Consider the following 17540-nt stretch of genomic DNA (forward strand, 5'->3'; position numbering starts at 1 on the left):
ATACCTGACATTAGAAAATTTAGTAGTAAACCAATAAATGAATTGATTAGCTTCTATTGCAAGCTATTTGAAGAAGGAGCTTATATATTATCATTTTCTCCAGTGGGTCCTGATGCGACAGAAATTGCATCAATTGCTTAACAACCCTGAAATTATTTTCTTACATCAGGTCAAAAATAGTTTGACTGGGGGCAACAATTCCGTTTAATATTTAAGTTTTGAACTAATTTATTGATGAAAATTAACAATCAGATATAGAGAGGTTTTGTTCTCCCTCAATGCTTTAATTTTGGCAAAACATTCATTTAGAATAATAAAGCCTTAAATGTACATACAGGTAATTGAACTTTATCTAACCTTAAGAGTAATAGCCAACATACCTCTCAATCTCTTAGAGCAAGAAATCTGGACAAAACTATACATTAAAGTTGGACAAAGGCCCAAAAATAGAGACCATTTTTAAATATTACTTTTAAAATCTTACAAAGTTGATAGAATAGAAGGTTTTGCATTACCATGAGTTTTCTAAAGGGTATGAAGTCTAAAATTCAAATGTCTGTCATTATTTTCTAACCAGTCTTTAATAATTTGCCACTAATTTGTCAGAAAACTACAATTTTATGAAAAATGGACCAAAATATGAGACAAAAATCTGGAAATTCTGCAGAAATCTGTACAGTTGAGAGGTATGATAGCCAATTAGTCATAGATTTTAGAGATCCTTATATCAACTACAGGTAGGACCCCATGCTGTCAACTAAAAGAAAGAAATATATATTTGTCTGGGAATGGCTTCACAACCATTTATAAAAAATATAATATATATATATATATATATATATATATATATATATATATATATATATATGTATATATATATATATATATATATATATATATATATATATGTGTAAATATATACAGTATCATGGAGACAGGAATGCCAAATATTTGTCGAAAGTTTGAGGAAGGATATATAAGTGCATAGATTAATACATTTTACAACGGACTTTTACTAAGTGAATTTGGATGACATTTACAAAATATGCTAAGTGAATTGTGGATGTACAGATGGTTCTTGTTGTCTTTGATATATTTTCTAAGTGTTCTCCACTTGTTTAGTGGACTAAGCATAAAAGAGTTTATTAAGTGCAATTTTGTTGTTAGCCAAAAAAAAGCAATCTGGAGGAAGGAGGATGATGGTTCCCCTCAAAATATAAGAGTTGCATCTGTTATTACTAGATATTGCTAGAAAAAGAGTCCTGGGGGCTTACTAAGTTATTGAGATATAGGCATAAATTGTTACCCTGGACTCAGTGGTCATGTAACTCCTATCCAGTGTAAGGGAAGGGATTGTGTTTTTTTTGTTTTTTTTTTTATTTCATGTTTCCTCTTTCTTTTTAGGTAAAACAATTAATCTCACATGGTAATGGCGCATAATAATGCACTATAATACATTATGACTCATCTGTTAAAACTGAAGCTAATTATGGTTGCTTAAACACTGTTAGTTAATAATGTTCTAGAAATGGGATACTTGTTATTGTTCAAATAAAGTGGAATGTTTAAAAGAAAGAGTGTGAAACAGATAAGAAGATCTAATGCTGCAAACATTTATTATGTAAAACCAAATTGAGTCAATGGAATAATCATGTAGTTATAGTGAGATAAAAACAATCATCGAACTCAGCTATAAGTATAATTTATTGTTGTTCACTTGTACAGAATTTAGGGCCAAATTATTTTACTCAACAAACTTGTACTGTTAAGACTTGAAATGAACATGTCCAGTGGAAACTGGATGAGCATGCTGGTGTATACATCACACAAATACAAATTATATTACACAACCAGTTATATGGCAGATCGCAAAAGTGATGCATTTTGTTGAAGATTACTAATTTTGTCAATCCCTGAAAATGTTCTGTATTTATAGACGCATGAGTTCTTACCTACATATTTTCTCTCTTTTTCTCTGTCATGCCTCCCCCACACATCAACATCCATGCACACACACACACACACACACACACACACACACACACACACACACACACACACACACACACGCATTTATGTAATATCCTGTTATATTTACAGATCATGAAATAATGCAATGATGGTCTACTGGTCTGCTAAAGCAACAATTTAACAATATAAAAATAAATGCAAAGCAATGTACAATGTACAGTGTACACATCAAAATTAAGATATTCAATATTTATAAATTTTCAACAAAATGAATAAATAACATGTGCATTGGCATCACTGCAAACAAAATTTGGGCATTATTTATATATCTGTCTTTGATGTTAAATATGCCATGACAATTATATAATGAAAGCAAAATAACTAAGAAAAGAGGTAGAGAAATTCCAGCATCTGCTCTTTTGCTCAACACAACAGAACAGATTTACTATTACCCAACATATACTTTGGTAATATACAAATAGAGAAATGCCCCCAGGCCAACATCATCACAAGGGAACGTTAATTAGCAGTCATTTGGTCTATATGTTAGGAAATGTTGACATAATCTACCTCTAGAACTCATAATATAGCTCCAAATAAGGGATAGAAATGCATTTTTCATTGGTGACCTGACCTTCTCTATGGCCTGTGATTTAAAATTCATGGCAGCCTTGATTTTATCTTTAATGCATTCATCTGCAGAAAAAAAAATGTAAGTTTGGTAAGATCAGTACTTTAATATGACCTAAATGTGTTAAAAAGACACCTGCAATATTTGTAGAGCCATATACTAATCATGTAAGAAGCTACAGATAAACCATTGAAAGTTAATAATACTTACATATTGCACTTAACTGCATTTCAGTAAAACTGATGGCACACAATTTTAGGCTTTAAGTAACTAACATGACCATTCATAATGATAATTGATCTGAGTAAGAGTCCTGTTATTAATGTTTATGTGCCATTGCAGGCAGATGACACAACTGGAGCACTTCTTAAAGGCTATCTAAAGAAAACATTTAGTGTAGCCATCTTATGTTAAGCTTTGCAAATTCTTTTTTTCTGGCTTGAAGTCTCCAGATTCTCATACTTTGTTGCACCATTAAAGAGCGGCAACCAAATAACTGACCTGCTCTTGTTTGTGGTACAAGACATCAACACTGTTACTTATTTTTTTTTTTATTACATGGGTCAAAAATTATCGACTCCCCACTTCAGCCATGGTACATGTAAAAGGTGTTAGTGAATTACGCAGATATTCCTTGCGAGTAAGCAAGTCCATAACAATTCAAAGAACAAGTGCTAGCATAACACAGGGAATAAATACAAGGCCAGACTTAAGACAAAACAACAAATACAGTTAAGGAAGGATTCTAGGCTACCAGTACGAAAACTGGTTCTATAACAATGGGCCATATGTATTTTATTGCACTTAACTGGCTAATAATGCAAATGCAGCTTCCAAGAATATGGGACTTGGGTGTTTTCAATACAATCTGACTCACAAGTATGCTTCGCAGATTATCAAGTCATATTTCTTTATGACAATACTAAAATGTTGCCAGGGAGATTACTTTAATCTCAAACATTAGTCATGACATTTCATAGGACTTATTGTAAACAGTTTTTTCAACTCTGTGTACTTGCTTTAGAATGTTTGTTCCTTCCAGGACTGACTTTTGACTTGTATTTTCAACAAATCATGATGATGATGATGATGATGATTTTCAACAAAGCAAGATTTCTGTCATTACCTTATTGTGAAGTAAATTTGTAACCCAACCCAAAAATCTTCCATTTTACTCATTAACAAAATTGCTGAGCTATATGTCCTGACAAGAGAATATTTAGATATGATATAGTATTTTCTGGTGCAATTGCTTTTTCTTTATCATCATAATTGTGTTCAGAAATAATGACTGCAGAAAGGGGACATAATTAATACTAGATTTCTTTGCCTCTTAAGTAGTGCTTATAAGTAATTTAAATAGTTTAAGCTCACATACAGTAAGTCTACTAATATGAAAGTTATGGAAATTAACACTGTTGTATATGTATTTCTAAACCAAAAACAGAAACATTTACCTGCTCTGCATAAAAATAACATGGATTTTAGTGGGAAGCTACAGAAAAATGCATGTATTCCTTCCAACAAGAAATTTGAGCTCCATATCCATATATTTATTTCTGTGGCCATTATGTTTAGTGTCATATGGGAAGAGTATGAATACCTTTTATTAAACTTAGTGTGAAAATAAAAAAACATAAATATAACTGTAATATTTCAAAAGTATGAATGGATAATTAGTTATGTATAAAGCATTTGTGTGTAATACTTCATCTCTTTACTAGGTCTAGAATCCTACTGCTTAACCAATATTATAAACAGAAAGCATGGTGTGGAATCTCTTCATACAGAAGATACGGTGTTAGAAACTCCAAGAAGTGCCTAAATAGTGTTTGCCTCCACATTCAGATCCTTACAATAACAACAAAAACTTTAGTGGTTCCCACATCATCTCAAAATAAGGTTATTTCTAATAAAATAAATTTATCTTTGATAGCATGATTTTTTTTATATGAATTTCTTTTCATTTTTGACTAAATTTCTTAAACAAGACTTATTAGTCTGTCATGCTGAACAAAGAGTGTTGTGATGCCTCCTTCAGCATATTTTAACTACCAGTGACTTTGTATTCTGAAACCCGGAAATCAATTTCTAGATCAGCTTATGGATGTTTTTTATTGCTTTATTGGGAGATAAAATCTAGTCCCATACTTCAGATCTAAAATTCCACAGTTAAACTAAGTGCAGTTCCTTATATGTTCAACAATAATGGAAAATTTACATGGCAGTAAACAAAGAAATGTTATTTTTTATTGGAGTCCAGCCCCAGACAGTTTTATAGTCATTAATATCTTTTCAGACAGACACATGCAAAAGGTATCACAACTGGGGTAAGAAGGTGGCAAACAGAGACACCTTATCATAGCTGGTTTAGCATTCAGGTTTCCAACACCACAATCTAGTTAGTGTTTGAATAGCGCAGTCAAAAATATCTTTTATTTTTCATGTCTTGCAACTCTGAAGACTTGCATTAGCCATATTTCTTTATAGCAGCGGAATTGCAGTGAAGATATGCATGTCATATTAGGCTCATCTGACGTATAAGCTTTGCTCTGAATAGTGCCATTACTATTTATGGACACAAAACCTCCTTCCATATACTTTGTGAAACTCCACTTTTGGCATAAGAAGCCATGAAATATCCATGTAAACATCAAACCACAAAGTAAACATGGACCTATAGCCTTGTATAATACTTGTTCCTTGCACCATCCAGTATTGGCAGATGTCAGAGCCCAAGAGCTTCAGCGTGTTTCCTAGCTTTAAGTCGCAGGTCAGCAATACTGGAGTTTTTACTGTTACTTTTGGCAGCTGCTGCCACAACTGCTGCAGCAGATGCAGTCTCAGCCAGTGATGCAATAGGAAGTCCAAATGGCGGAGGAGGAAACATTAAGTAAGGAGCATGTGCTGCCAGATGTGGATGGAGGTGCGGATGTGTGTGGGCGACTCCCTCAAGCTGTAACTGGGCTTGAACCTAAATCAAAAAAAGAAAAATTACAGCTGCTTAATTTACTGAATTATCATAAATTTTATGCATAGAAAAGCATTTTTTTTCTCTTTTAACAACATGCCTCTCAAAACTAGGCCTTTAATTTAAAACAATGGCATGCAAACTCAACACTGCCATAAACAAACTGTACAACAGAAGGAAGAAACTGTTGCAAAAGAGAGTAAAATCCCATGAGTGGAGGAGCTCCCTGGTCAGCCTCAGTAAGAAGCTGAGATCCCTTATAAGATCCTCCAAAGCTAGCTACGAAAATAAAATTGCCACTAATTCCAAGGACAACCACAAAGCATTCTATAGCTATGTCAAGAATCTCAATGGAAACACCCAGATCTGCTCTGAGTTACAGCACAAAGGCATGAAAATTACAGAACCAACTGATATTGCCAACATCCTGGCAAATAGGTTCAGTGCTAACTTTACCCCCCCTCACCCCCTAAAGGGCCCATATCTATACAGGAGGAATGCAGAGTCCCTGTAATCACAACTACGCAGGTGAAAGCTGCACTCTCTAAAGCCAAAAACACAGCATCCATGAGACCGGACAACATCCCAGGCTGCGTTTTACACGAACTTCAGAATGAACTGGCTCCCCACTTAAGCACCACGTCCAATAATAGCCTCGCATCAGGCTTTGTGCCCACTGAATGGCACACAGCAACAGTTATCCCACTCCACAAAGGGGGAGCCACCACTGATCCCGGTAACTATAGACCTATTAGCCTGACGAGCCTGATCTGCAAAGCCATGGAATGTATCATCATGGAACTCATAAACAAAGACATTGATAACCTCCAAACTCTGTATCCCACCCAGTTTGGGTTTGTGAAAGGCAGATCATGCCTCCTGAACCTGATCGACTTCTTTGAGGCAGTCACCAAAGCCGTAGATGAGGGTAAAGTGGTTCACACAGCCTATCTTGACCTCGCCAAGGCTATCGACACCATCCCCCATTCTGGAATTATAGCTAAACTCAATAAACTAGGCATAAATCCCTACGTCACAAAATGGGTTGCCAACTGGCTCACTGACAGAACCCACACTGTAAAAGATGTGGACTCCAAATCTGACCTCAAACCAGTGACAAGTGGAGTACCACAGGGTTCCGTCCTGGTACCGCTCCTGTTTGGTATCTACTTCTCTGAAGTACAGGCTAACACAGAAGGCCTCTAGCTAATGAAGTTCGCAGATGACTGCAAACTAGGAGCCATAGTCAAGTCCCCAAATGATGTGAACATCCTACAGAAGGGCCTCTCTGAGACAGATGCCTGGTGTCAGAGCCATGGCCTCAAGCTCAATGCCAAAAAGTGCAGTGTCATCCCCTTTGGTAAAAACTCTGTACCCATGAACTACCACATAGGCAGCAATCTACTTAACACTGAATGCGTGATAAGAGACCTTGGGACCCAGGTGGACAGTAGTCTCTCCTTTGATAGTCACATCGCCACAGTAGTCAGGAAGTCCTTCTACGTGGCACACCTCATCATAAAAGGGTTCTCGCCCAGGAAAAAAGAGGTCATCGTTACCCTCTACTCATCACTCATTAGACCCATTATAGAGTACAACGCCCCTTTTGGAATGTACCTCACAAGACATCTGCAGCAGCTGGAAAGGCCACAGAAGTACCTCACAAAGTGGATTACTGGACTCAAACATATGTCCTACACTGACCGCCTCAAAAAACTCCAGCTTTACTCCGTAGCATATCGCCTACTCAGAGGTGATCTCTGCCTAACATATAAAGCTATGTCAAACCCAGAGCTGTTGGACATGCTACACCTAAAGAAATCCCAATCCCTCCAAGCTACATGCTCTAGGGACCTAAACCTTGTCACCACAATAAACAGGACATGCTGGAGGGATAGATTCCTATCCCAGAGACTTCCCATACTCTGGAACAGGCTACCCATCTATGTCAAGCAAAGTTCTTCATTAGCACTCTTCAAGAAAAATCTTGATGAGTGGATGGGAAATAGGAAATACACCCCGGGGATCACTTCTGTGTCTCTGCTCATCAGTGGCACAGAAAAATAACTTTCTTGGGTGGCGTAAGCCAGGGAACCTTGTTGGCTAGGCTTGCATAGGCCCTTGGGCCGATAGCCTAATACCTATCTATGAACCTATGAACCTATGAACCTATGTTCTTTTCAATAAAAAGTGTATACATAGTATTATGGATATGAAAAACTAAATGAAGACAAAAATTAAACAAAAATGTATTGCAGTACTTGTAAGAGTAACTTAAGATTTACAATAAACAACTAAATCCAAACTATACAGCCATAAATGCCTTTCTGTGCATTATAAAATTCTCCAAACCCATGCAAACAGTACTATGCATTCAAACAAAAGTAGATGGTCACAGTCTGGGATTATGGTCCTATAACAAACTCTAATCATATTGCAATGTATTTGATAAATGGGGAATTTATTGGTAAGTTAATTAAGCAACTGAAATTTTATAAAGACGCTAAAATTAACTTGACTGTCAAATGATAAACAGGTAAATAATTAGACGTCATATTCATGCTAAGAAAATTATTTATTTAATTGTTTTTATTTTATACTTATTCAGCGATATGTGTACAGTTCAAACTGTTAGTATAAACACAAAAATGTTCAAAGAAAACAGCAAGCAAAAGGGCAAGAAAGAATGATGGACAAAAATAATGAATTATATTACGTATTCCTGGCTGACTCACTTCACAATGTAGAGGACTGAAGCACGGCACCAGATTTGACCAGGGACTCTGGTACTGGAGGAGCTAACTGGGGAGAAGGAAGGATGAATAGGCTATAACTGCCCACATGTCTTTGGAGGGAAGATGAGAGTTATTTGTTAGGAGGCATGGAAAAGTTCCTAGCAGAGATGAAGGATTCATGCACAATGCTCACCTCTGAAGGGGGAGTTTGGTTTGAGGAGACATCGTTACACAGGCACCACTCCTCTCTGAACCAAGCATATCCCCAATAATTTGTGGTAACAAATGTGTTGGAGAACGGCTTGACTATGCACAAATATCCATCAACCATCTAGCAGTATAATAGACCAAATCTCCCACACCCTTTCTGGTGCACCGGCAATTCACAACCCTCTTATCCCTACAGGCTTCCTATGCAGGAAGAGTCCTCTTAGCAAGGTTTACACTGGGCCATCAATATCAACTACAATAATGAAACAAGGATAAATGAATGATGGAAACCTGATGTTAGTGGTAGTTTTAATGGAAAGCGAAACAAAAAAAAACATAGTTTTGATGCAGTGGTGCAAACAGTAAAGATTAACATAATTTTGTCTTAATGCTTATTTCTCCACTTTTGTCCCTGCCCAGTGTTCTTTGTGTGTGGAATTTTAACATATAAACTTTGTCTGCTTTACATTTTTGCAGATCTTACAGTTTTCTCTCACATTTTGAAAGCATGCTGAGAGATGACTTAGCAACCCTCCAGACTACAAGTAGATGTATGCAGTGCAACTCTGAATGTGTGTGTGTGTGTGTGTGTGTGTGTGTGTGTGTGTGTGTGTGTGTGTGTGTGTGTGTGTGTGTGTGTGTGTGTGTTTTTGTGTATCTGCATGTGCTTTTTTATGGACCACAGTTGTGTCTTTCAGCTTATCCCGGTTAGGGGTCGCCACAGCAGAACTCCGGTCCGCTAATGTTCAGTAGTGGATTTTTACATGCCGAGTTACCAGCCCTGATGCACAACCTTCAACGAAGGCATGCCCATTCATGCATGCCTCCACACAGAAGACGGTCTAGCTGAGAATTGAACGCGACAACGTCTTGCTGTGAGGCGACAACGCTACCACAGCACCACTACTGCGGGTTTTTTATGGGCCACAGTCCCATCCAGAATCAGCATCATGCCCTATATCCACTGCTTCTCAGAATAGTCTCAATTCTCTTACAACCCTTTGTAGGTTAAAGCAGGTGCCAGATGAATTGATTAATAAAAAAAATAAATAAAATATAGCAATAACCCACACCTGGGTGTGGGTAATGCGGGATTTACCCACGGTTGGCGTGGTTTGGTCCCGAGGGAAACAAAGACAACTGTGGGTAAATCCCGCATTACCCACACCCAGAAGTGGGTTATTGCTATTATACTATGACATTATTTAAGAAAAGAAATAATTACTTTTCTTAAATAATGGCATTGTATAATGCCTCTTTGCTGCCCTTCCGCAGCTGTCTGGTATCCGCGGCAGTTCTGATGTACTGCGCATGCCTACGCAGTACATCAGAGCTGTGGCCAAAAGCAACAGAGAAAGAAAGATCTCCATTGCTTTAGTTTCGCTATGTTAAATGGGTTTAACATAGCAAGACAGCTTTAAAATAAGCAACGGAGATGTCCGTTGCTTATTTTAAAGCTGTCTCGCTATGTTAAACCCATTTAACATAGCGAAACAGTAAAAGGCAACGGAGATCTTGCTTTCTCCATTGCTTTTTTTTTTTAAACCTGTCTCACTATGTTAAATGGGTTTAACATAGTGAGACAGCTTTAAAATAAGCAACGGAGATCTCCGTTGCTTATTTTAAAGCTGTCTCGCTATGTTAAACCCATTTAACATAGCGAGACAGGTTTAAAAAAAAGCAACGGAGAAAGCAAGATCTCCATTGCTTTTTACACACTGTGTTGCTATGTTAAAGGAGTTTAACATAGCGAGAAAGCTTTAAAAAAAGCAACGGAGATCTCCGTTGCTTTTTTTAAACCTGTGTCGCTATGTTAAACTCTTTTAACATAGCGAGACAGTGTTTTAAAAGAGACTTATACTAATGGAAAAGTCCGGCGACCGGACCTTTTTCCATTAGTATAAGTCGATTTACAACGTGCACGCTGGCCAATCAGCGTGCACGTTTTGGAATATTAATGGGGGGGTCATGGTATAATAGTTGATATTATATACTTAACATAACAAAAGCACCTTTAACACATGCTCAGTTCTGAATAGAATGCAGTGTTCCAGTTACAGAGTCCTACTGCTACCTCCATAGATACAGACTCATTTTTAAAGAACAGTTATCAGTTTGATCTGAATATATAGCAAAATACAGCTCATCTGATGGTTTATAAACGGTGCCAAAGTGTTTGGAAAACATCTATGAAGTTCATTTATTGAAGATTTCAGATATTTACATTCTTCTTTATGTGACCTACCAGTTGGCAAAAAATAATCTGTATTACATTATATTATCCAGATTAAGTTTGCTTGCTTAACGCTAGGTGTTGATAGTTTAAGACATACAAGTCTTTTGTAGTGGGTTAGTATCCTTTGCACTAAAAAGTCTAGAATTCCAATAAGATTATTTCTGTGTACATCAGAAGTTGGTGTACAGGCATTAAGTAAAACAATAATCTTGTTAGTGCCCACTCTGAGTTTAACCCCCATCAATGTCAGGCTAATCTCTGAAAACTAAGTCAAAAAGGAGTTTGTTGGAATGTAAGTTAAAGTAACTGCTTGTTAAAACTTGTGTTCTATTTAAAGTGCTTGTGAGGTTTGGAACTATTTTTGAAAATTGTTCTGCCTTATCCTTAATTGTTCAGTGTTCTTTTGTTGTTCTTGTGCTAAAAAAGCTGATTTTTGAAAGATCAATGCCCTTAATTTGTAAGGGTGTTAACAAAATAGTACTGTTTGTTACTTTCTGAAGATGTATTGTTTAAAGTGGTAAGCCAAGTGGCCCCATCACAGTAACTGTACTACAGAACTTAATTTTTATATTTAGTAAGAAACCAATTACAATTTCAGTGTATTTACTGGTGGCTGTGTTCTATTGCATATAGTTCATCCCATAGTAATTTAACTGGATTTCTACTGAACCCTGAATGCATCTTTTTTCCCTCTTTTTTTCAACAGATTCACTGGAAACTTAAATATACTTATAGCAGTTTCATCCAAATAGGCAGTCTGAGTCCATTCAATCCAACCACCATTTAACTAGGACAAACTATGTACCACCTCTGGCCTTGTGCTTTAAGTAAGTGTTAGAGGCATCCAGTCTTCTGAGTATATTTTATCCTGTATAGTGACTAGTCTGAAGACATGTGTTTCAGTGTCCTACTTTGTAAGCAATAGCCTTTTTAGTGTGTAAACCCTCCTCCACTGACATCCAGCTGGTCACGTTTATTCTCTTTTTCCTAATAGACGCTGACATTTACTCTGACTACTCAAACTATGTTTTCTCTTATATTTTTCGTCACTTCTTCTAGACTTGTTACTCCCATTATTTATATCCTCCTGTCTTTAGTGGAACTGCATGCCTTCATGTAAGCCACCCTTGGTCTCCCCCCATTCCTTTCTTATTTCTCCTTACCTGAGACATTTACTAAACCAATTTCAGCTCTGAACTAGTATTTGTGCACAGTCAGCATTGATTCAGTTCACTCAACTCTCTCTTTAGTCAGTTTTTATTTTTCTATAGAAGTGTGCCTGCAAGCAAATAGATATGTATGTAACAGTGAAATCTGTAGTTTGAACACCAGTCTGTGGACTATATTTTGTGTAAATTATAAATATTATGGCAGCTTTAAACAAAGAACTTTATCCACTATAACAGCTCCATTTTTAGACCACAGCAGTCCCATTGGCATTTTCTCCTTTAACTGTGCTCCAGTTATTGTTTTTAGCAGTCCACTGTCTCCCCTCAAGTTTATTTCTCTTCTTGTGTACCACTTTTGGTTGGTATTTTTCTAGAGATGAATTACTGCATTCTGGCTTACTTTTTCTCATTGTTTTGATGACCTATGGGGGCTGAGGTGGGCTTTTGGATTTTGCATTTCAAAGTCCATAAAAACCTTCTTACATCACACAGTTGTTCAAACAGTCAAGTGCAATTTTTTACTGTTATCACCATTAGTCAGGCCAAGGTGTTATTGGACTAACTCTCCTACTAAAACTGTGTCCTAGAGCAACAAAACCAAGACATTCAGCTACTAGCACAGAGGCCTTTTAAACTGTGTTGTCCTTTTACTTATCGCTCAGCAGATTTGTGGCTATTCACATTAAGTCACTGATTGTTTTCTCTGTCTCTTGACAAGTTTTCAACCCGCTTTGTTTCCCTACTCTAACCCCAAATCTCACCCACCCCCTCTTACTCTACATTTATATTTCCTTAGCACCACCCACATATTCCTCTAACCAATACCATCAGTTCCCTCCAGTAGGAAAACAATCAATATAATTACTCCCAATAGTAACAGCCACTCTAGTTTAACACGCAAGACTCTCACAAATTGTCTTATTCCTTGCCTCCTATAACTATCAAATTACATCTCTACAACCAACCCACTACCCTCCTAACATTTTTTATCCTGAGTTACAAAAAAAACATAAAACCCAAGTTAAATAAGATGCCCCTAAGTCAGATTATTTTATTACTTTTCTTTACTCTACTAGCCTTTATCACCAAGTATCAAATATACCTCCTTCAGATACATACTTCAACCAATCCTCACAAAGAATATCAACATCTACCCAGCCTGTCTTTCTCCATAACACCCAGTTTCTACAAACAAACCACATCTGATTTATTTTCCTGTAAATATCTTAAAGTAAGCATCCAAATTTACGATCAAATATTAAACCAAGACCAAAATATAATTGGCCATACTCCTCCCTCTTAATATATCAATTCAACAAATTAGACAGATATTTACCCCAACCCTGGTCCCACTGTTCATAAAACCATCATTTCCAACCCCAAAATAAACCAGTCGCCTAATACATCTCAGCAACTGATCTTGCCACATACACTCCTGATATATTCACAGCTACTGAAACCTGGTTAAAAAACGAAATAAAGGATAATAAGATCACCCCCCCCCCAGGATACAATAAACTCAGGCATGACAAATAAAATAAGTATGCAGGTGGTGTAGCATCATCCATAACAAATCCTTCACTATTACCTTACTTCCACAGGAAATACTAAACTTTAACAATGCTGAACTACTAATAACATTCCTAAAATCAACAATAGGAAAACTATATGTTTAACAGCAGTTTATATACCACCAGGGAATAATGTTGATACTTCTGAAAGCATCCTATATCGGATATCCCGAACAAGTTAACCACAAAACTATAATACTTTGAGACTTACATATAGACTGGCAACTCATAAATTCCACTACCCCACTTAATCCATAAACTTGTACAACTTCAGACAATTAATAACTACACCTATTAGAATCAATAAAATGTCAGGGAGACGCTCAACATTAGACTGGATTCTTACAAATAAACCAGACAAACTTTCAAAAGTAGGCTGCCTCTCAAATAGCATAAGTAACCACATACCAGCATACATTAGAACTCAGTAACCAACATAAACATATCTATAATCAAATATGAAATACAGCGAATTTCAGCAAAGATATTTTCAATGAAACACTAAAAAATATAACTGGAATGTACTTCAAACATTGTTGCAAGATACTGCTGTAGAACACTTTAACAATGTATTCTTACAAACCTTAAAGAATCTAGCACCGGTACGTAATAAAAGAGTAAAGTCCAACACTGCAGCATGACTTAAAAAGGAAACAAAAAAAATCATGATAAAAAGGGATAAAGCCTGGAAAAAACTGATATAAAAATAGAACTCAAAATGCCCTCCAGAAATTTAAATATCTTACAAAACTTGCACAATTCCATGTCAAACAGGATACGCAAACATATTATACCAGCCTACAAGACAAAAATATAAACAACCCAAAACTTTTTTGGTCATCACTAAATAAACTATTCCACCCTGGCAAGACCACTAGTCCCTCTCCAAAAACAGACCATATGACAGAATCTATCCACACACAGTTTAATTCCTACTCTATACAATCAATATCATCTCTCTTATACACTAACACATCTGCCCCCCTCACTCTACCTCTGTCCAATCCACCTACAGCTCTTCAGTTTTACTCCAGTACCTACCTCGCTCATAAGGAAGTTCCTCCTTCAACTAAAAACTACTTCTGTAGCTGTAGACCAACTACCATCAGACTAGCTAAAAATGGCTGCAGAAGTTATAGCCTTCCCTGTGCCCATACTAAGTAATAGGTCCTTAGGAGAAAGATACATCCCATCACTGTGGAAAAAAATCCTACATCATACCACTGCACAAAGGTGGCAAATCTACAGGGTTTAATAATTACAGACTGATAGCAATTATCACCCCCTCTCCAAAATATTAGAGAAATGTATCCATATGCAGCTGATGCAATACCTGACCTAATATAACCTGCTTTCAGAAACAACATGGCTTTAGGCCCCAGCACAGTACCACTACTGCACTACTACATTTTACCAATATAATAAAATGGCATAGCAATGACGGTCTGCTTGTGTCCACCATGTTCCTAGACTTGTCAAATGCATTTGATACTGTCTGGTACTAGCAACTGCTTGTTCGACTCTCCTCGATAGGACTTTCACAATACTCCTTGTTGTGGTTCTTTAGTTGGGTCTATATCAGAACATCAAAGTATTAAAACTTCAAGTAAACCAAAAGGTGGGGAAGCAGAAAACCAAAACCAAGGAAAAAACAGTCCACTTCCAGAGCCAATAACTAGTCCCCGAAGATCTCAATAAACCACTGAAGGATGAAATTGTAAACTCCACACAGGACAGTCTTTTTTCAAAAACTACCCTTTAATGATGAAATTTCACACAGCTCAGTCAAGCACTTTCGTCAAAATGACTTCATCAGAACAAAACTGAATTAAAATCACATCCCTTATATAAATTTGATTAATTAGTTAATAAACCAAATAAGAACCATTTAAAGCAACAGTAAAAAATATAAGTAACAATTAGTTGTAAAACCGTGAAACACATTGTATATAAATGCAAATGGAAAAACCATGTTAAAATATGTAAAAGTATTGTAAAATTTTTAAAAGATTTTTAAGATTTTTTTTTTAGATCCCTGGGGGGAGGGAGGGGAAAAGCAGAGATACAGGAATTCCTCTTTCAGGAGGAAAAACAGTTACAACTAAGCCAGAAGGACAGTATAGACAGAGATCACCATGAGAACATCATAAGTAATGATGGTATTGTGTATTTGTATAAAGGCTTCAAAATTTACAATTACGCACAATTTCCACTTAATAAAGATCTATTTAAGTTATTTGTGAAGGGTATGTAGTTCTTCCCTTCTACTAAGGAAGAATGTAGTAAAACTTTAATTGATTTTAAGACTTTCGTATGGAAATTGAATTTAAAATTTTTAAACAAAGAAAAACCTACTCAGGATAATACTAGGAAATCTATTATTTATAAGAGAAGTTGTTATAACTCCCTTTAATACCTATTCTAAATACTTTTGAAAACATTTGTTGCCAGGAGATTTTTTGAATCCTTACAGACCCATAAATACAAGAAACACAATCTCTCCTTGGCAGAGAAAAAATTATTTGAATTACCTGACAATCAAAACCTCAAAACTAATTTAAGTGGAAGTATGATTAATTTTTTATTAGAACTTATGGAGACTGTTTTGAACAACATTTTTTTTACATTTGAGGGGGAATTTTACAGACAAATTAATGGGGTAACCATGGGTAGTAGTTGTGCCCCCATTTTTGCTAATTTAGTGATGTATCAATGGGAAAAATAGTATGTCCTGAATTCTGCATATAAAAATGACTGGTATTTATATTTTAGGTTTTTAGATGACTTATTTATTTTATGGAGAGATGAGAAGTCATTTGAACCTTTTTTAGAGTATATTAATCAAGTATGTGATTATTTTAAATTTACAGGTAATGGTAACCATAGGGAGATCAACTTTTTAGATGTTAAATTGATTAAAGACCCTCATAACAATAAGTTTCAATCTAGGGTATATAGGAAACCTACCTTCTCTAACGATTATTTAGAATATTCTAGTAACCATCCCCCTTATACTAAATGAAACATTGTCAAAGGGCAAATGGTTAGAGTAGTAAGGATTTGTTCAAACCTGGAGTATGTGGAAGAGGAAACTAGATTAGTTATGGACATGTTCCTCAATAGGGGTTACCCTTTTGATTTTTTTGCAAGAAATTAGGGATCAAGTTATGGGAGAATGGAACCATAGATACAAACCCCTTTTGGGGACCAGTGAGGGGGTGACAACAACAACTCATAATGAGGTGGAGGATTTCACCCAGGCTATGGTTCTTACTTATAGAGAAACTTCAAATGAAGTGAAAAAGATCATCAAGAACAATTGGGTAATGTTTAAAGGAAATAAGGAAGTCTGGACCGTATTGGGTACAGAACCCCTAGTCACTTATACAGTTAATAACAGTTTGAAAAACATTTTGGAAAATGGACCTCTAAAGAAAAAAGAAAGGAGGGTACCTATAAGTGTGGGGCTTGTGAATATTGTAAATATATTTTAGAGATCCCTACGGTGAAGTTAGGTCCCTTTGGAACTGAGGTAGCCTTGGTTTCGGGTCCCTGCACTACAACAGGTATTGTTTACCTAGCCCTTTGCATGGTCTGTCAATGTTTTTACATTGGAAAAACAGAAAGGAGGTTGAATCGTAGAGTATACGAACATTGTTACAGTATTTCAAAAATGGATGAGAAAAATGCTTTATATAAACATATTAGGACCAATCCTACCCACAATTTCAAGTTTGGTATTTTAGAAATAGTGAACAAAGACTTTAGAGGAGGGGACTGGACCAACAAGTTGCTAAGGGCAGAAACTAGATGGCAACTTAAGGTCAACACTAGTGAATTTCCAGGCATCAATGATTCCATTAGTATCAAACCTGAGCTTAGGTTCAGAGTTAATAAAATATGAATTAATTAAATATGTATTTATTCAAAATTTTACAATACTTTTACATATTTTAACATGGTTTTTCCATTTGCATTTATATACAATGTGTTTCACGGTTTTACAACTAATTGTTACTTATATTTTTTACTGCTGCTTTAAATGG

The 17540-nt window shown here is 36.1% G+C and overlaps 1 protein-coding gene across 2 annotated transcripts in view; it reads right to left on the minus strand.

The window, feature by feature from the left end:
- Positions 1-1686: 1686 nt before the first annotated feature.
- The window catches only part of SHOX (short stature homeobox), a 59613-nt gene continuing 43759 nt past the window's right edge, over positions 1687-17540 (minus strand). For both annotated transcript variants that reach the window (XM_044072482.1, XM_044072481.1), the window contains exon 5: positions 1687-5576. In XM_044072482.1, coding sequence (XP_043928417.1) covers positions 5331-5576 — 246 coding nt within the window. In that variant the 3' untranslated portion in view covers positions 1687-5330. The remainder of the gene's footprint in view (positions 5577-17540) is intronic.

This window comes from Protopterus annectens, chromosome 5.part0, assembly GCF_019279795.1.
Source record: "Protopterus annectens isolate FY-2018-M chromosome 5.part0, PAN1.0, whole genome shotgun sequence".
Lineage (NCBI taxonomy): Eukaryota > Metazoa > Chordata > Ceratodontiformes > Protopteridae > Protopterus > Protopterus annectens.